Raw genomic sequence first — 16,852 nt, 5'->3', positions numbered from 1 at the left:
TTCCCCTTCCCTTCCCTTCCTATGTCTCCCATCCTTTCCTCCCTCTCTTCTTCCCTTCTTCCATTCCTTCCTTCCTTCCCCTTCTCCTTCCTTCCCTTTCTATGTCTCCCATCCTTTCCTCCCTCTCTTCTTCCCTTCCTTTCTCCCTTCCTTCCTTCCTTCCTTCCTTCCTTCCTTCCTTCCCTTCCTCTTTCTCCCTTCATTCCTTTCCTTCATTTCCCTTCCCTTCTCATTTCTTCCTTCCTTTCCCTTCCTTCTTTTCCCTTCCTTTCTCCCTTCCTTCCCCCTCCCCTCTTTCCTTTCCTTCATATCTCTTCACTTCCTCTTTCAACCTCCCTCACTGCCTTCCCTTCATCTTCCTCCTTCCCTTCCACTCCCTTTCCTTCCCCTTTCAACCTTCCATCCTTCCTTCGCCTAACTCCCCTCCCTTCCCATCCCCCCTTCACTTCTCCTTTCAACCTTCCTTCCCTTCCCTTCCGCTTTCACCTTTCCTTCCTTCCCATTCCTTCCTTCACTTCCCATCCCTTCACTTCCCCTTTCAACCTTTCATATTTCCTTCCTGTTCCTTCCTTCCCTTCCCTTCTGCTTTCTCCTTTCCTTTCTTCTCATTCCTTCCTTCCTTCCTTCCCCTCCCTTCCAATCTCATCCCTTCACTTCCCTTTCAACCTTCCTTCCTTCTTTCCCTTCCCTTCCTCTTTCGCTTTCCTTCCTTCCTTCTCTTCCCATCCCTTTCTTTCCCCTTTCAACTTCCCTTCTTTCCAATCCCTTCCCATTCCCTTTCAACCTCCCTCCCTCCCTTCCTTCCCGTTCCTTCCCTTCCTTCCTCTCTTCCTTCCTTCCCCTCCCTTCTCATCCTTTCTCTTACATTCCCCTTTCAATCTTCCTTTCTTCCTTCCTTCCTTCCCTTCCCCTCCCTTTCTTTCCCCTTTCAACTTCCCTTCTTTCCAATCCCTTCCCATTCCTTCACTTCCCCTTTCAACCTCCCTCCCTTCCCATTCCTTCCCTTCCTTCCTCTCTTCCTTCCTTCCCCTCCCTTCTCATCCTTTCTCTTACATTCCCCTTTCAATCTTCCTTCCTTCCTTCCTCCCTCCCTTCCTCCCTCCCTCCCTCCCTCCCTCCTTCCTTCCTTCCTTCCTTCCTTCCTTCCCCTTGCTTCCTTCCCTTCCCATCCCTTTCTTTCCCCTTTCAACTTCCCTTCTTTCCAATTCCTTCCCATTCCTTCCCTTCCCCTTTCAACCTCCCTCCCTTCCTTCCCGTTCCTTCCTCTTCCTTTCTTCCTCCTTCCTTCCTTCCTTCCTTCCTTCCTTCCTTCCTTCCCCTTGCTTCCTTCCCTTCCCATCCCTTTCTTTTCCCTTTCAACTTCCCTTCTTTCCAATCCCTTCCCATTCCTTCACTTCCCCTTTCAACCTCCCTCCCTTCCTTCCCGTTCCTTCCCTTCCTTCCTCTTCCTCCTTCCATCCTTCCTCCCTCCCTTCCTTCCTTCCCATTCCTTCCTTCCCTTCCCCCCTTTCTTTCCCCTTTCAATTTCCCTTCTTTCCAATCCCTTCCCATTCCTTCACTTCCCCTTTCAACCTCCCTCCCTTCCTTCCCGTTCCTTCCCTCCTTTCCTCTTCCTTCTTTCCTCTCTTCCTTCCTTCTCCTCCCTTCTCATCCTTTCCCTTACATTTCCCTTTCAATCTTCCTTCCTTCCTCCCTCCCTACTTCCTTCCTTCCTTTTATGGTCTACAGGTGTGTTGGAAGGCTTACAGTGACCATGTAACACCTAGTGTTATTCCAACATCCATGTGTTTTGAGGCAGCCGTGTTGAGAGATCGGCAGAAGAGATGAGCGGATGCAGGGAAGCCCACATGGCTCATCCACCCCACAATCCACCTTTGTGCAGAGAGGGGGTCGGCAAGTGTCCTTGAGCGTGGCTCGGCCTCGTTCTCCATTGACGGCTAATAGCCACTAAAGATCTTGTTGCCATGGGGCTGAGATACATCCAGAGGTGAGAATCCATTATCGGTAAATGGGTTGCCGGCGGGGAGTTAACAAAGGAGCTTGGCGAAATAAACATGCCAACAACACCGTGCTTTGTGTTCTCCCTGGAACAGCAAAAGAGAAGACAGAAACATATAGACTCCACGGCTGTCGTTCAGACTCTGATTCTATTATTCTATCATATGCTTAAGTCCCTGTATGCTCCTTTAGGTCCGAATACCTTCGTCAGGAATGGCCATTTGTACCTACTAGGCTTGGGCGGTTTCGTTCGTTAATTTCGTAATTCGTTATTAATTCGTATTTAAATTCACTTACGATCCAATATTGAGCCATGCTGGAATAGTGTGAGGAGTAATTAAGATTCGAAACAACTTTTTCAATTTATTTCTTAATTATTTCGAAATTATTTTGTAATTATTTCAAAATTATTTCGTAATTAATTTCGTAATTTTTTCGTAATTTTTTCGCAATTTTTTCGTATTTTTTTCAATTTATTTCGTAATTATTTCGTAATTATTTCGTAATTTTTTCGTAATTATTTTCGCATGTTTGGTGCAAGTTTTATAGTTGTTTGTTTGTCAACAACAGAGGGAGAGGGAAGCTTCAGAAGTTCCTCCTGTCCCATTGGAGGATTTTTTTTAGCATATTGCGCAATCGCGTCCGCCATTAACGAATCGATTCGTAATTTTACGAAATTTCATAAATTTCGAAATTTTTTAAAGGAAAATTTCGGAATTCTTTAAAAAAACGAAACGCGATGGACCCCTAAAACGAGTTTAGAACCAAATTTTTCCGTGGTTACCCAAGCCTAGTAGCTACTATGTACATTCATTCATCCACACAGCATCTCTTCCCTATTTACATTACGTAACACAATTTCCGTTCTTAAGTTATCAATGTCATTTCCTAATTAGTTCTCTCATAAAAACATGGAGAAAGTTGATTAACTAACCAAAACTTTGTTGATTTAGGACAACACCCTGCAGCATATTTTTCTATAGTCTTTCAATTCATATCTCCTCGGCCCGTGGGCCGAATGCAGCCCCTTGGGCTCTTTCCTCAGGCCCTCCTCTATCTCTCACCATCCTATCCCCCCTCCCTCCTCTCTTTCCTTTCTTCTTCTATCCTTCCTAACCTCCCTCTTTCTCCTTCCATCCTTCCCTTCCACCCTTTCGTCCTTCCTTCCTTCCCTCTCTCCCTTTTTCCTTCCTTTCTTCCCTCCCTCCATTTACCTTTCCTTCCTTCTCTCTTTCCTCCCTCCCCCATTCCCTTCCACCCTTCCTGCCTTCTTCCCTCCCTCCTTCCCTCTCTCCCTTTTTCCTTCCTTTCTTCCCTCCTTCCATTCTGCCTTTCCTTCCTTCTCTCTTTCCTCCCTCCCCATTCCCTTCCACCCTTCCCTCCCTCCTTCCCTCTCTCTCTTTTTTCTTCCTTTCTTCCCTCCCTCCATTTTGCCTTTCCTTCCTTCTCTCTTTCCTCCCTCCCCCATTCCCTTCCACCCTTCCCTCCCTCCTTCCCTCTCTCCCTTTTTTCTTCCTTTCTTTCTTCCCTTTTGTCTTTCCTTCCTTCTTGCTTCCCTCCCTCCCTCCTTCCATTCCTTTCCATCTTCCTTCCATTCTCCATCCCTTACTTATTTCTCTCTCTCTTTCCTTCCTTACTCCTTTCCTCCCTTCCTTCCTTACCCCTCTCTCTCCCTCTCTCCATCTTTCCCCTTCCTTCCTTCCTTCCTTCCTTCTTTACTTCCTTCCTTTTTGCTTTTCCTTCCTTACCTCTTTCCTCCCTCCCTCTCTTCCCTCTCTCTCCACTTCCTTCCACCCTTCCTTCCACCCTTCTTCCCTCCTGCTATCCTCCCTCCCTTCCTCCCTTCTCCCTCCCTTCCTCCCTTCCTCCTTCTCTCTTTCCTTCCCCCTTCCCTCCCTCCCTTTCACTTTCATCCTTCCTTCCCTCTTTCCTTGCTCCCTCATCCCCCTCCCCTTCTCTCTCCCTTCCTTCCTTCTTTCTTTCTGTCTTTCCTCCCTCCCTCCCTTCCCTCCATCCCACCATTCTATCCTCCCTCCCTTCCTTCTTCTCTCTTTCCTTCCTCCTTCCCTCCCTCCCTTCCTTACCTCTCCCTCCTTCCCTTTCACCTTCATCCTTCCCTCTTTCCTCCCTTCCCCCTCTCTCCTTCCCTCCTTCCCTCCTTCTTTCCATCTTTACTCCTACCTCCCGCAATTCCCTTTCACCCTTCCTTCCTTCCATCCTTCTCTTCCTTCCTTCCTTCTCTTTTTCCTTCCTCCTTTCCTCCTGATGGATGTTTAGTTGGGAAAAAGAGAAGGTTGAGAGGGACCCTGAGAACCATGTTGCCCTGAGTCCCTCTGGGAAGATAAGGTGGAATATAAGTTTATTATTATTATTATTATTATTATTATTGCCCATGACTAATAGAGTTGTCTGCTCTCATAGCCCATAGTCAAGAGAGTTATCTTCTCTCATAGCCCATGGCCAATAGAGTTGTCACTTCTCAAGCCCGTAGTCAATAGAGTTGTCCCATCTCATAGCCCACAGCTAATGGAGTTGCCCAGTCTCATAGTCTATAGCCCATGGCCAATAGAGTTGTCTGCCCTCAAACACATAACCCATAGTCAACAGAGTTGTCTCCTCTCATAGTCTGTATTCCATAGCCAATAGAGTTGTCCACTCTTCATCCCATAGTCAACAGAGTTGTCTCTTCTCATAGACCATGACGAATGGCGTTGTCTCATCTCATAGTCCATGAACCATGGAGTTGTCCGCTCTCAAGCACATAACCAACAGAGTTGTCTCCTCTCATAGTCTGTATTCCATGGCCAATAGAGTTGTTCGCTCTTCAGCCCATAGTCAATAGAGCTGTCTCCTCTCATAGCTCACGACCAGCAAAGTTGTCCACTCTCAAGCAGATAACCTATAGTCCACAGAGTTGTCTCTGCTCATAGTCTGCATTCCATGGCCAATAGAGGTGTCCCCTCTTTAGCCCATAGTCAACAGTGTTGTCTCCTCTCATAGCTCATGGTCAGTGGAGTTGTCTGCTCTCAAGCACATAACCCATAGTTACCAGAGTTGTCTTCTCTCATAGCTCATGGTCAGTGGAGTTGTCTGCTCTCAAGCACATAACCCATAGTTACCAGAGTTGTCTCCTCTCATAGTCTGTATTCCATGGCCAATAGAGTTGTCCACTCTTCATCCCATAGTCTCATGGCTCACGACCAGTGAAGTTGTCCACTCTCGAGCACATAACCCATAGTCAACAGAGTTGTCTCTTCTCATAGTCTGTATTCCATGGCCAATAGAGTTGTCTACTCTTCAGCCCATAGTCAACAGAGTTGTCCCCTCTCATAACCCATGGCCAGTGCTGTTGCCTCCTCTCTTAGTCCTTAGTTCATGGACAGTGGAGTTGTCCACTCTCACAACCCACACTAAACAAAGTTGTTCCCTCTTCATAGCCCAAATATAGTTGTCCACCTTCAAGTCCATAACTCAAATTCAGAGATAGAGTGGAATATAGATAAAGTATTGTTATTATTATTATTATTAGTAGTAGTAGTAGTAGTAGTAGTTTATAGCTATAATTATAATCTGGATAATCTAATTATAGGATTGTCTGGTTTAAAATTATCTCATATATTGCTTTTACAGCATTTTATGTTGTTCATTCATTCAGTCGTTTCTGACTCTTTGTGACCTCACGGCGTCCAAAAGGACGCCAGAGCTCCCTGTCAGCTGTCACCACCCACAGCTCCTTCAAGGTCAATCCAGTCACTTCAAGGATCTCATCCCTCCATCATCACGGTTTTATAGTGTTGTCAAATTATTTTGACACCGTAGCTAGGTTGTCCCTGGACAGGGAGGGGGCCAGCCGTCTAGATGAAAGAAGGCGGTTCTGCTCACGGCGGAGACCTGGGCCTCCATCGTCAGCAGAGGGTCCAAAAGGACTCCCAGACTCTTGACCAATGATGACGGGCGTAGCGCCTCGCCATCCAGGGTAGGCAGCTGGATGTCCCCACTGCCCGGTCGACCCAGCCATAGGATCTCCGTCTTTGCTGGATTCACCCTCAACCTGCTGGCACGCAGCCATCCAGTCACGGCCTTGAGGCACTGATGGAAACAATCAGGTACAGAGTCCGGTCGGCCTTCCATCTTCAGCACCAGCTGAGTGTCATCAGCGTACTGGTAACACTCCAGCCCAAAAACTCGAACCAGCAGAGCAAGTGGTCGCATAGAGATGTTAAACACCAGAGGGGAGAGAATGGCCCCCTGAGGAACCCCACAAGCGAGAGAGAGGGGACCTCTCAGAGACCAGGCCTCCCTCTCCACTCGCTGTCCACGGTTGTGAAGAAAGGACAGCCAGTTTAAAGCTCTCCCCCTGACTCCAGCGACAGCAAGGCGGTGGGTCAAAAGATGGTGGTTGACTGTGTCCAATGCTGCTGTGAGACCCAATAACACAAGCAGCGCCGACCCGCCCTGGTCAAGCTGGCATCGAAGGTGATCCGTGATGGAGACCAGCAGAGTCTCTGTCCCATGCCCCGCATGGAAGCCGGACTGGAAGGGATCTAGTCCGGCTGTGTCGTCTAGGAATTGCTGCAACTGCTCCACTGCTGCATAATAAAGTGTATTATTATGGTTCTTATTATTACTTTAATACTGCTTGGAGGTCTGAGCTGAGAAACTCTGCTCCAGGTTGAAGAAATACCTGACAGTCACGTCTCTTTCTCCCTCCCTCTCCGGAAAGCTGCATTGGGGCCAACTCCATCCCAGACCAGATGTTCTGCATCCCGCACATAGCTTTTGGCGAAAGCGAGTAATCTCTAGCCAGTGGGATTAGTGCTCTGTCCGGTCTTTAAACGTCCACAGCAGGATGCGAGCCCCCAAACTCCCCGACAGCGCTGTCCAGATGCACAAGGAGGACTCAAAGAGGCTGGTAAGAGAAACCAATGGGTGCGCGCGGAAGCAAATGGGTGCACAAAGGGTGGGGTCCAAGCCTAGGTGGCTTCTTCCAGAAAAGGTGGTTTGGGATATCATCATCATCATCATCATCATCATCATCATCATCATCATCACTTTGGATATGGGAGATGCCTGTGATAAATAAGACTTTCCAACCGAACAGAGCTGGAGAAATAGGCCTGTCCACCCAGGGGCGGCTCAACCATTACGCAAAGTAAGCACTTGCGGTACAGTTGAGTTTGCCCAGGGGTCCTCTTGAGGCGTTCCTGGGGGGAAATAGACCTTGACATATGCGAGTTGTAGTTACTGGGATGTATAGTTCACCTACAATCAAAGAGCATTCTGAACTCCACCAATGATGGAATTGGCGTGCATCCCCAGGGGCGGCGAAGCCATTACGCAAAGTAAGCGCTTGCGGTACAGTTGAGTTTGCCCAGGGGTGCTCTTGAGGCGCTCTTGGGGGGAAATAGACTTTGACATATGCGAGTTGTAGTTACTGGGATGTATAGTTCACCTACAATCAAAGAGCATTCTGAACTCCACCAATGATGGAATTGAACCAAATATGGCACACAGAACTCCCACGACGAACAGAGTCCCTTTATAAGTGCTTTGGGATTTCTTTGTCTGCTGCTCCTGTTTCTGATGACCTTTCCCTTCTTTTTCTTTCGTCCTTCCTCTCTCCCTTCTTTCTTACCTTCTTTCTTATGTTCTTTCCTTCCTTCTCCTAATATCTTTTCCCTTCTTTTCTCTTCCTCTCTTCTTTTTTCTTTCTTCCCCTCTCTTCTGTTCTTTTCCTTTCCTTTCCCTTCCCTTCTTTCTCTTTCATCCTTCCTCTCTCCTTCCTTATCTTCTTTCTCATTCTTATTCTTCCTTTTTCTCTACCCTTCCCTTCGTTTTCTTCTTTCATCCTTCCTCGTTTCCTTCCTTTCTCTCCCCTTCTTTCTCATTCTTTTCTTCCTTCTCCTAATATCTTCCCCCTTCCTTTCTCTCCCTCTCTTCTTTTTTCTTTCTCCCCATCTCTTCTGTTCTTTTCCTTTCCCTTCCCTTCTTTTTCTTTCATCCTTCCTCTCTCCCTTCTTTCTTACCTTCTATCTTGTTCTTTCCTTCCTTCTCTTAATATAATTTCCCTTCCTTTCTCTTCCTCTCTTCTTTTTTCTTTCTCCCCATCTCTTCTTTTCCTTTCCCTTCCCTTCTTTTTCTTTCATCCTTTCTCTCTCCCTTCTTTCTTACCTTCTTTCTCGTTCTTTCCTTCCTTCTCCTAATATCGTTCACCTTTCCTCTCTTTTCCTCTCTTCTTTTTCTTTCTTCCCCTCTCCTGTTCTTTTCCTTTCCTTTCCCTTCTCTTCTTTTCCTTCCTTCCTTGCTTCCCCTCCTTTCTCTCCCCTTCTTTCTCATTCTTTTCTTCCTTCTCCTAATATCTTTCCCCTTTCTTCTCTCTTCTTTTTTCTTTCTTCTCCTCTCTTCTGTTCTTTTCCTTTCCCTTCTTTTTCTTCCTTCCTTCATCCTTCCTTGCTTCCCTTCATTTCTCTCCCCTTCTTTTTCTTTCTTACCTCCCTTCATCACTTCTTCCTTTCCTTCCTCTTTCTTTCTTTCTTTCTTTCTCCTAATATCGCTCCCCTTTCCCATTGTTCTTGTTATTGCCTTCCTTCTCCAAATCTCTCTATCCTTTTCTTTTCTCTTTCCATCTTCTTTCTTACCTCCTTTCCTTCATCCCTTCTTTCTCATTTTTCCTTCATTCTCCAAATATTTCCCTGCCCCTTCCTTTCTCTTCCCTTTTATTTCCTTCTTCCCCCTTGCTTCTGTTCTTCTCTTTTCTTTCCTTTCCTTTCCCTTCCCTTCTTTTTCTTTTCCTATATCCCTTCTTTTATCCCTTCTTTCTTCCCTTCTTTCCCATTCCAAATATTTCTCTACCCTTTCCTTTCTCTTCCTTTTTATTTCTTTTGCTCCCTTTACTTCTGTTCTCCTTTTCTTTCCCTTCTTTTTCTTTCTTACCTCCCTTGTTTCATCCTTTCTTGCTTCCCTTCCTTTCTTTCCCCTTCTTTCCTTCCTTTTCCAAATATTTCTCCTCTTTTCCTTTCTCTTTCTTTCTCTACCATCCACCATCCGTCCTCTTCTTGTAGGTCTCCATTCCTGGGATGTTTTAGAGATGTCCGCCATGGAGCCATGAGTGTAGAGCAGTAGCCGGCCATGGATGGGATCCAGCTTCGAGTAAGGCTTGACAAGATGGCTTCCATATTACACTATGTGACAACATTTGAAAAAAATATGTCCTGTTCCTGTTTTGAAAGTGTTATTCCTGTTTAATTGTGCACTTCCAACTTTGAAAGTCATTGTTCTGCTCCAGACACTTCAATGGTTGCTACAAACTAACGTTGAATGGGTTGAGGCTCATTGAAAAACTATTGCCAAATGTGATATTGCAGGACGTCTGTCAAAAACAATGTTTTTGGCAGTTCAATCAACTTTTCCAATTTTTTTAAAAAAAATCATAGAACCAATTAGGGAATGATATTTATAACCCAGGAAGAAGAAAAAAATCATAGAATCCTAGAATCAAAGAGTTGGAAGAGACCTCATGGGCCATCCAGTCCAACCCCATTCTGCCAAGAAGCAGGAATATTGCATTCAAATCACCCCTGACAGATGGCCATCCAGCCTCTGCTTAAAAGCTTCCAAAGAAGGAGCCTCCACCACACTCCGGGGCAGAGAGTTCCACTGCTGAATGGCTCTCACAGTCAGGAAGTTCTTCCTAATGTTCAGGTGGAATCTCCTCTCTTGTAGTTTGAAGCCATTGTTCCTCGTCCTAGTCTCCAGGGAAGCAGAAAACAAGCTTGCTCCCTCCTCCTCCCTGTGGCTTCCTCTCACATATTTATACATGGCTATCATATCTCCTCTCAGCCTTCTCTTCTTCAGGCTAAACATGCCCACCACCTTAAGCCACTCCTCATAGGGCTTGTTCTCCAGACCCTTGATCATTTTAGTTGCCCTCCTCTGGACACATTCCAGCTTGTCAATATCTCTCTTGAATTGTGGTGCCCAGAATTGGACACAATATTCCAGATGTGGTCTAACCAAAGCGGAATAGAGCATGGGTAGCATGACTTCCTTAGATCTAGACACTAGGCTCCTCTTGATGCAGGCCAAAATCCCATTGGCTTTTTTTGCCGCCACATCACATTGTTGGCTCATGTTCACCTTCCTCCCCACGAGGACTCCAAGATCTTTTTCACACGTACTGCTCTCGAGCCAGGCATTGTCCCCCATTCTGTATCTTTGCATTTCATTTTTTCTGCCAAAGTGGAGTATCTTGCATTTGTCACTGTTGAACTTCATTTTGTTAGTTTTGGCCCATCATCTCTCTAATCTGTCAAGATCGTTTTGAATCCTGCTCCTGTCCTCTGGACTATTGGCTATCCCTCCCAATTTGGTGTCATAGAGTTACATGGTGTTATTGAACTCAAAAGGATCTCTCCCAGGTCCTGAATGTTTCCAAGAGCTAGCGTTCAGGACCTTGGACCATTTCTTTAAGGAAAGCATTGACAAGCTTAATGAAATGGAAAAGTGTTTATGAAGGGAGGGAAGAAAAAAGGAGGAAGGAAGGAAGGAAGGAAAGAACCACAAAGAGAGTGATATTTTGAGGTAGGTCCCATCAGAGCTGGGGATAGGAGAAAAGAAAGGGAAGGATGAAAGAAAGAAAGTAAAGAAAGAAAGAAAGAGGGGGAAAGGAAGGAAGGAAAGATAGATAGATAAAGGGAATAGGGAAGGAAGGGAAGAAAGAAAAAAGAAATAAAAAGGGAAGGAAGGAAAGGGGGAAGTGTGATGGGAGGGAAGGAAAGAGAGAAAGGAGAAAAAGGAGGTAAGGAGGGGAAAGAAGGAAAAAGGGAAGGAAGGAAAGGAGGAAGTATGATGGGAGGGAAGAAAAGAGAGAAAGGAGAAAGAAGAGGAAAGGGGAAAAGTAAGAGTGGAGGGAAGGAAAGAGAAAAAGACAAGAAAGTAGAAGGGAGAGGGAAAGAGAGAAAGAAAGAGAGAAAAGAGAAAGAAGAAGGAAAGGAAAAGGAAAGAAAGAAAAGAAAAAGGACGAAAGGAAAGGAGGAAGGTAAGAGTGGAGGGAAGGAAAGAGAAAAAGACAAGAAAGTAGAAGGGAGAGGGAAAGAGAGAAAGAAAGAGAGAAAAGAGAAAGAAGAAGGAAAGGAAGAGGAAAGAAAGAAAAGAAAAGGGAAGAAAGGAAAGCAGGAAGGTAAGAGTGGAGGGAAGGAAAGAGAAAAAGACAAGAAAGTAGAAGGGAGAGGGAAAGAGAGAAAGAAAGAGAAAAGAGAAAGAAGAAGGAAGGGAGGAGGAAAGAAAGAAAGGAAGAAAAGGGGAATAGGGAAGGAACGGAAGAAGGCTCTCCAGTGTATCTCTGTTGTCATAGAATATCCCTTGAAGACTTAGAGATTTGTAGAGACAACACTGATTCAAATCTATGAATATTCAAAGCTACAAAAGAGTGGAGTGAAGGAAAAAGAAAAAGACAAGAAAGTAGAAGGGAGAGGGAAAGAGAGAAAGAAAGAGAGAAAAGAGAAAGAACAAGGAAGGGAGGAAGAAAAAAGAAAAGTAAAGGGAAGGAATGTTCGAGCAAGTTTTTAACTAATTCCCGATGTAAGATTATTTTGACCATGGACTGCAACCAAGGATAATGAACTGAATTACGATTTTAACTATGAGATGTTTCCGATTTGTATTGGTGGCCCGATACGAAGTATGTTCATATTATGTATGTTTTATGTCTTGTATCTTGATATCTTATTTTATATTTTTAAGTGACTATTGTATTTTAACAAGTTGTAAACCGCAATGAGTCGCCGCACAGGCTGAGATATTAGCGGTATACAAGTGTATCAAATATATAAATAAATAAATAAGGAAGGGAAGGAGGAAGGGAAGAGTGGAGGGAAGGAAAGAGAAAAAGACAAGAAAGTAGAAGGGAGAGGGAAAGAGAAAGAAAGAGAAAAGAGAAAGAAGAAGGAAAGGAAGAGGAAAGAAAGAAAAGAAAAGGGAGGGAGGAAGGAAAGGAGGAAGGTAAGAGAGAAAGGTAAGAGAAAAGAGAAAGAAGAAGGAAAGGAAGAGGAAAGAAAGAAAAGTAAAGGGAAGGAAGGAAAGGAGGAAGGTAAGAGTGCAGGGAAGGAAAGAGAAAAAGAAGGGAAAGGAGAAGGGAGAGGGAAAGAGAGAAAGAAAGAGAGAAAAGAGAAAGAAGAAGGAAAGGAAGAGGAAAGAAAAGAAAAGGGAAGTAAGGAAGGAAAGGAGGCAGGTAAGAGTGGATGGAAGGAAAAAGAAAAAGACAAGAATGTAGAAGGGAGAGGGAAAGAGAGAAAGAAAGAGAGAAAAGAGAAAGAAGGAAAGGAAGAGGAAAGAAAGAAAAGGGAAGGAAGGAAAGGAGGAAGGTAAGAGTGGAGGGAAGGAAAGAGAAAAAGACAAGAAAGTTGAAGGGAGAGGGAAAGAGAGAAAGAAATAGAGAAAAGAGAAAGAAGGAAAGGAAGAGGAAAGAAAGAAAAGGGAAGGAAGGAAAGGAGGAAGGTAAGAGTGGAGGGAAGGAAAGAGAAAAAGACAAGAAAGTTGAAGGGAGAGGGAAAGAGAGAAAGGTAAGAGAAAAGAGAAAGAAGAAGGAAAGGAAGAGGAAAGAAAGAAAAGTAAAGGGAAGGAAGGAAAGGAGGAAGGTAAGAGTGCAGGGAAGGAAAGAGAAAAAGAAGGGAAAGGAGAAGGGAGAGGGAAAGAGAGAAAGAAAGAGAGAAAAGAGAAAGAAGAAGGAAAGGAAGAGGAAAGAAAAGAAAAGGGAAGTAAGGAAGGAAAGGAGGCAGGTAAGAGTGGAGGGAAGGAAAGAGAAAAAGACAAGAATGTAGAAGGGAGAGGGAAAGAGAGAAAGAAAGAGAGAAAGAAGAAGGAAGGGAGGAGGAAAGAAAGAAAGAAAGAAAAGGGGAATAGGGAAGGAACGGAAGAAGGCTCTCCAGCGTATCTCTGTTGTCCAGCTCTCCAGCGTATCTCTGTTTTCAACTTCTGATGGAAGTTGACCATAGAATATCCCTTGAAGACCTAGAGATTTGTAGAGACAACACCGATTCAAATCTATGAATATTCAAAGCTACAAAAGAGTGGAGTGAAGGAAAAAGAAAAAGACAAGAAAGTAGAAGGGAGAGGGAAAGAGAGAAAGAAAGAGAGAAAAGAGAAAGAAGGAAAGGAAGAGGAAAGAAAGAAAAGGGAAGGAGGAAGGTAAGAGTGGAGGGAAGGAAAGAGAAAAGGACAAGGAAGTAGAAGAGAGAGGGAAAGAGAGAAAGAAATAGAAAAAGAGAAAGAAGAAGGAAAGGAAGAGGAAAGGAAGGAAAGAAAAGGGAAGGAAGGAAAGGAGGGAGGTAAGAGTGGAAGGAAGGAAAGAGAAAAAACAAGAAAGTAGAAGAGAGAGGGAAAGAGAGAAAGAAAGAAAGAGAGAGAGAAAAGAGAAAGAAGAAGGAAGTGAGGAGGAAAGAAAGAAAAGTAAAGGGAAGGAAGGAAAGGAGGAAGGTAAGAGTGGAGGGAAGGAAAGAGAAAAAGACAAGAAAGTAGAAGGGGGAAAGAAAGAAAGAAAGAAAGGGGGAATAGGGAAGGAAGGGAAGAAAGAAAAAAGAAAGAAAGAAGGAAGGGAGGGAGGAGGAAAGAAAGAAAAGTAAAGGGAAGGAAGGAATGGAGGAAGGTAAGAGCGGAGGGAAGGAAAGAGAAATAGACAAGGAAGTAGAAGGGAGAGGGAAAGAAAGAAAGAAAGACAAAAAAAGGAGGAAAATGGAGGAAAAGTGAAAGAAGAGATGAAAGCAGGGGGAGGCAAGGGTGATACTAGGTATTAGGAATGTGCAAATTTTTGGAAGCTTTGTAAGTGATGAGGAAATTAGTTAAATCTACACCCATTATATTATAATATATTACACCATGTAACACTGTGATTTTTGTTCCTGGGTGATAGTGTCATTTCCTAATTGGCTTTAATAATAATGTAGTATAACAATACTAATAGGTTAAATATAAGAGAAAAAAGGTAAAGGTTTCCCTTTGACATTAAGTCTAAGTAAGTCCAACTCCGGGGGAGGGGGGGGTGTGCTTTTCTCCATTTCTTAGCCAAAGAGCTGGTGTTGTCCGTAGACACCTCCAAGGTCATGTGGCCAACATGCATGGAGCGCCCTTACCTTCTCGCCGGAATGGTACCTATTGATCTACTCACATTTGCATGTTTTTGAACCGCTAGATTGGCAGAAGCTGGGCCTAACAGCAGGAGCTCACCCCGCTCCCTGGATTCGAACTGCCAACATTTCATTTACCAAGTTCAGCAGCTCGGCGGTTTAATCTACTGTGCCACCATGGGAGACCTTAATATAACAGTACTGATTTAAAAGAATATGTAATGATATACTGTTTTATTATTGTATATTTGTATATTTTAAGTTTTAATGTCTTTGAGTCTTTGTAGGTAGAGCTGAAGCGAGATATAAATAAGGAAAGAAAAGCCAATAGTTATATTTTCTAGGCTTGTTTGATTTTTTAAAAATGGTTCAAAATGCGTTTCGGATGTAGGGGGCGCCGGTGGTTCAATTCTAAAGTCAATTCCAATTTTCACAGAAAAAAAATGTTCGAAACTTTTCGAAACTTATGAGACTTCTGAATCCTTTCGTTACTGGTTTGAAAGTGTTATTTCCTGTTTCATTGGGTGGTTTTTACTTTGGAAGTAGTTGTTTTACTCCAGGAGCGGGAAAAGCAAGTGGAGGAAACGCCTTCCTTCTCCGGTTTAAAAGTGGCTTCTCTGGCTTTAAAACTTGCTTCTCTGGTTTGAGCCAGAAAAAGGGGGGGGGAAGCAAATGGAGGAAATTCACCCTTCTCCGGTTTAAAACTGGCTTCTCTGGCTTGAGCCAGAAGCAGGAAAAGCAAAGGGAGGACATTCACTCTTCTCTGGTTTAAAACCGGCTTCTCTGGCTTGAGCAAGAAGCTGGAAAAGCAAAGGTGGGAAATTCACCCTTCTCTGGTTTAAAACCAGCTTCTCTGACTTGAGCAAGAAGCAGGAAAAGCAAAGGTGGGAAATTCACCCTTCTCTGGTTTAAGCTGACTTCTCTGGCTTGAGACAGAAGCAGGAAAAGCAAAGGGAGGACATTCACCCTTCTTTGGTTTAAAACTAGCTTCACTGGCATTAAAACTTGCTTCTCTGGCTTGAGCCAGAAAAGGGGGAAGCAAAGGGAGGAAATTCACCCTTCTCTGGTTTAAACTGGTTTCTCTGGCTTGAGCCAGAAGCAGGAAAAGCAAAGCTGGGAAATTCACCCATCTCTGGTTTAAAACTGGCTTCTCTGGCTTGAGCCAGAAGCAGGAAAAGCAAAGGTGGGAAATTCACCCTTCTCTGGTTTAAAACTGGTTTCTCTGGCTTGAGTCAGAAGCAGGAAAAGCAAAGGGAGGGCATTCACCCTTCTCTGGTTTAAAATTGGCTTCTCTGGCTTGAGCCAGAAGCAGGAAAAGCAAAGGTGGGAAATTCACCCATCTCTGGTTTAAAACTGGTTTCTCTGGCTTGAGTCAGAAGCAGGAAAAGCAAAGGGAGGGCATTCACCCTTCTCTGGTTTAAAATTGGCTTCTCTGGCTTGAGCCAGAAGCAGGAAAAGCAAAGGGAGGAAATTCACCCTTCTCTGGTTTAAAACTGGCTTCTCTGGCTTTAAAATTTGCTTCTCTGGCTTGAGCCAGAAGCAGGAAAAGCAAAGGGAGGAAATTCACCCTTCTCTGGTTTAAAACTAGCTTCTCTGACTTTAAAACTTGCTTCTCTGGCTTAAGCCAGAAAAGCGGGGGGGAAGCAAAGGGAGGAAATTCACCCTTCTCTGGTTTAAAACCGGCTTCTCTGGCTTGAGCCAGAAGCAGGAAGTGCAAACGGAGGAAATTCATCCTTTTCTGGTTTAAAACTGGGTTCTCTGGCTTGAGCCAGAAGCAGGAAAAGCAAAGGGAGGATATTCACCCTTCTCTGGTTTAAAACTGGCTTCTCTGTCTTGAGCCAGAAGCAGGAAAAGCAAAGGTGAGAAGTTCACCCTTCTCTGGTTTAAAACTGGCTTCTCTGGCTTGAGCCAGAAGCAGGAAAAGGAAAGGTGGGAAATTCACCCTTCTCTGGTTTAAACTGCTTCTCTGGCTTGAGTCAGAAGCAGGAAAAGCAAAGGGAGGAAATTCACCCTTCTCTGGTTTCAAACTAGCTTCTCTGGCTTGAGCCAGAAGCAGGAAAAGGAAAGGGGGGCATTCACCCTTCTCTGGTTTAAAACTGGCTTCTCTGGCTTTAAAACTTGCTTCTCTGGCTTGAGCCAGAAAAGGGTGGGGGAAGCAAAGGTGGGAAATTCACCCTTCTCTGGTTTAAAACTGGCTTCTCTGGCTTGAGCCAGAAGCAGGAAAAGGAAAGGGGGGCATTCACCCTTCTCTGGTTTAAAATTGGCTTCTCTGGCTTTAAAACTTGCTTCTCTGGTTTGAGCCAGAAAAGGGGGGAAGCAAAGGGAGGAAATTCACCCTTCTCTGGTTTAAACTGGTTTCTCTGGCTTGAGCCAGAAGCAGGAAAAGCAAAGCTGGGAAATTCACCCATCTCTGGTTTAAAACTGGCTTCTCTGGCTTGAGCCAGAAGCAGGAAAAGCAAAGGTGGGAAATTCACCTTTCTCCAGTTTAAAACTGGTTTCTCTGGCTTGAGTCAGAAGCAGGAAAAGCAAAGGGAGGACATTCACCCTTCTCTGGTTTAAAATTGGCTTCTCTGGCTTGAGCCAGAAGCAGGAAAAGCAAAGGGAGGAAATTCACCCTTCTCTGGTTTAAAACTGGCTTCTCTGGCTTTAAAATTTGCTTCTCTGGCTTGAGCCAGAAGCAGGAAAAGCAAAGGGAGGAAATTCACCCTTCTCTGGTTTAAAACTAGCTTCTCTGA

At 44.5% G+C, this 16,852-nt stretch overlaps 1 protein-coding gene across 2 annotated transcripts in view; it reads left to right on the top strand.

Moving 5' to 3' along the window:
* Positions 1 to 6,768: 6,768 nt before the first annotated feature.
* Positions 6,769 to 16,852, top strand: part of LACTBL1 (lactamase beta like 1) — a 54,826-nt gene continuing 44,742 nt past the window's right edge. Inside the window, exons 1-2 of one of the 2 annotated variants that reach the window (XM_067472827.1) lie at positions 6,846 to 6,910; positions 9,060 to 9,147. In XM_067472827.1, the coding sequence (XP_067328928.1) occupies positions 9,127 to 9,147 (21 nt within the window). In that variant the 5' untranslated portion in view covers positions 6,846 to 6,910; positions 9,060 to 9,126. Of the gene's footprint in view, positions 6,911 to 9,059; positions 9,148 to 16,852 lie in introns of both variants that reach the window. The other variant, XM_067472826.1, reaches the window with a different exon arrangement.

This window comes from Anolis sagrei, chromosome 13, assembly GCF_037176765.1.
Source record: "Anolis sagrei isolate rAnoSag1 chromosome 13, rAnoSag1.mat, whole genome shotgun sequence".
NCBI classification, from domain to species: Eukaryota; Metazoa; Chordata; class Lepidosauria; order Squamata; family Dactyloidae; genus Anolis; species Anolis sagrei.
This window is presented reverse-complemented; position numbering and strand designations above follow the sequence as displayed.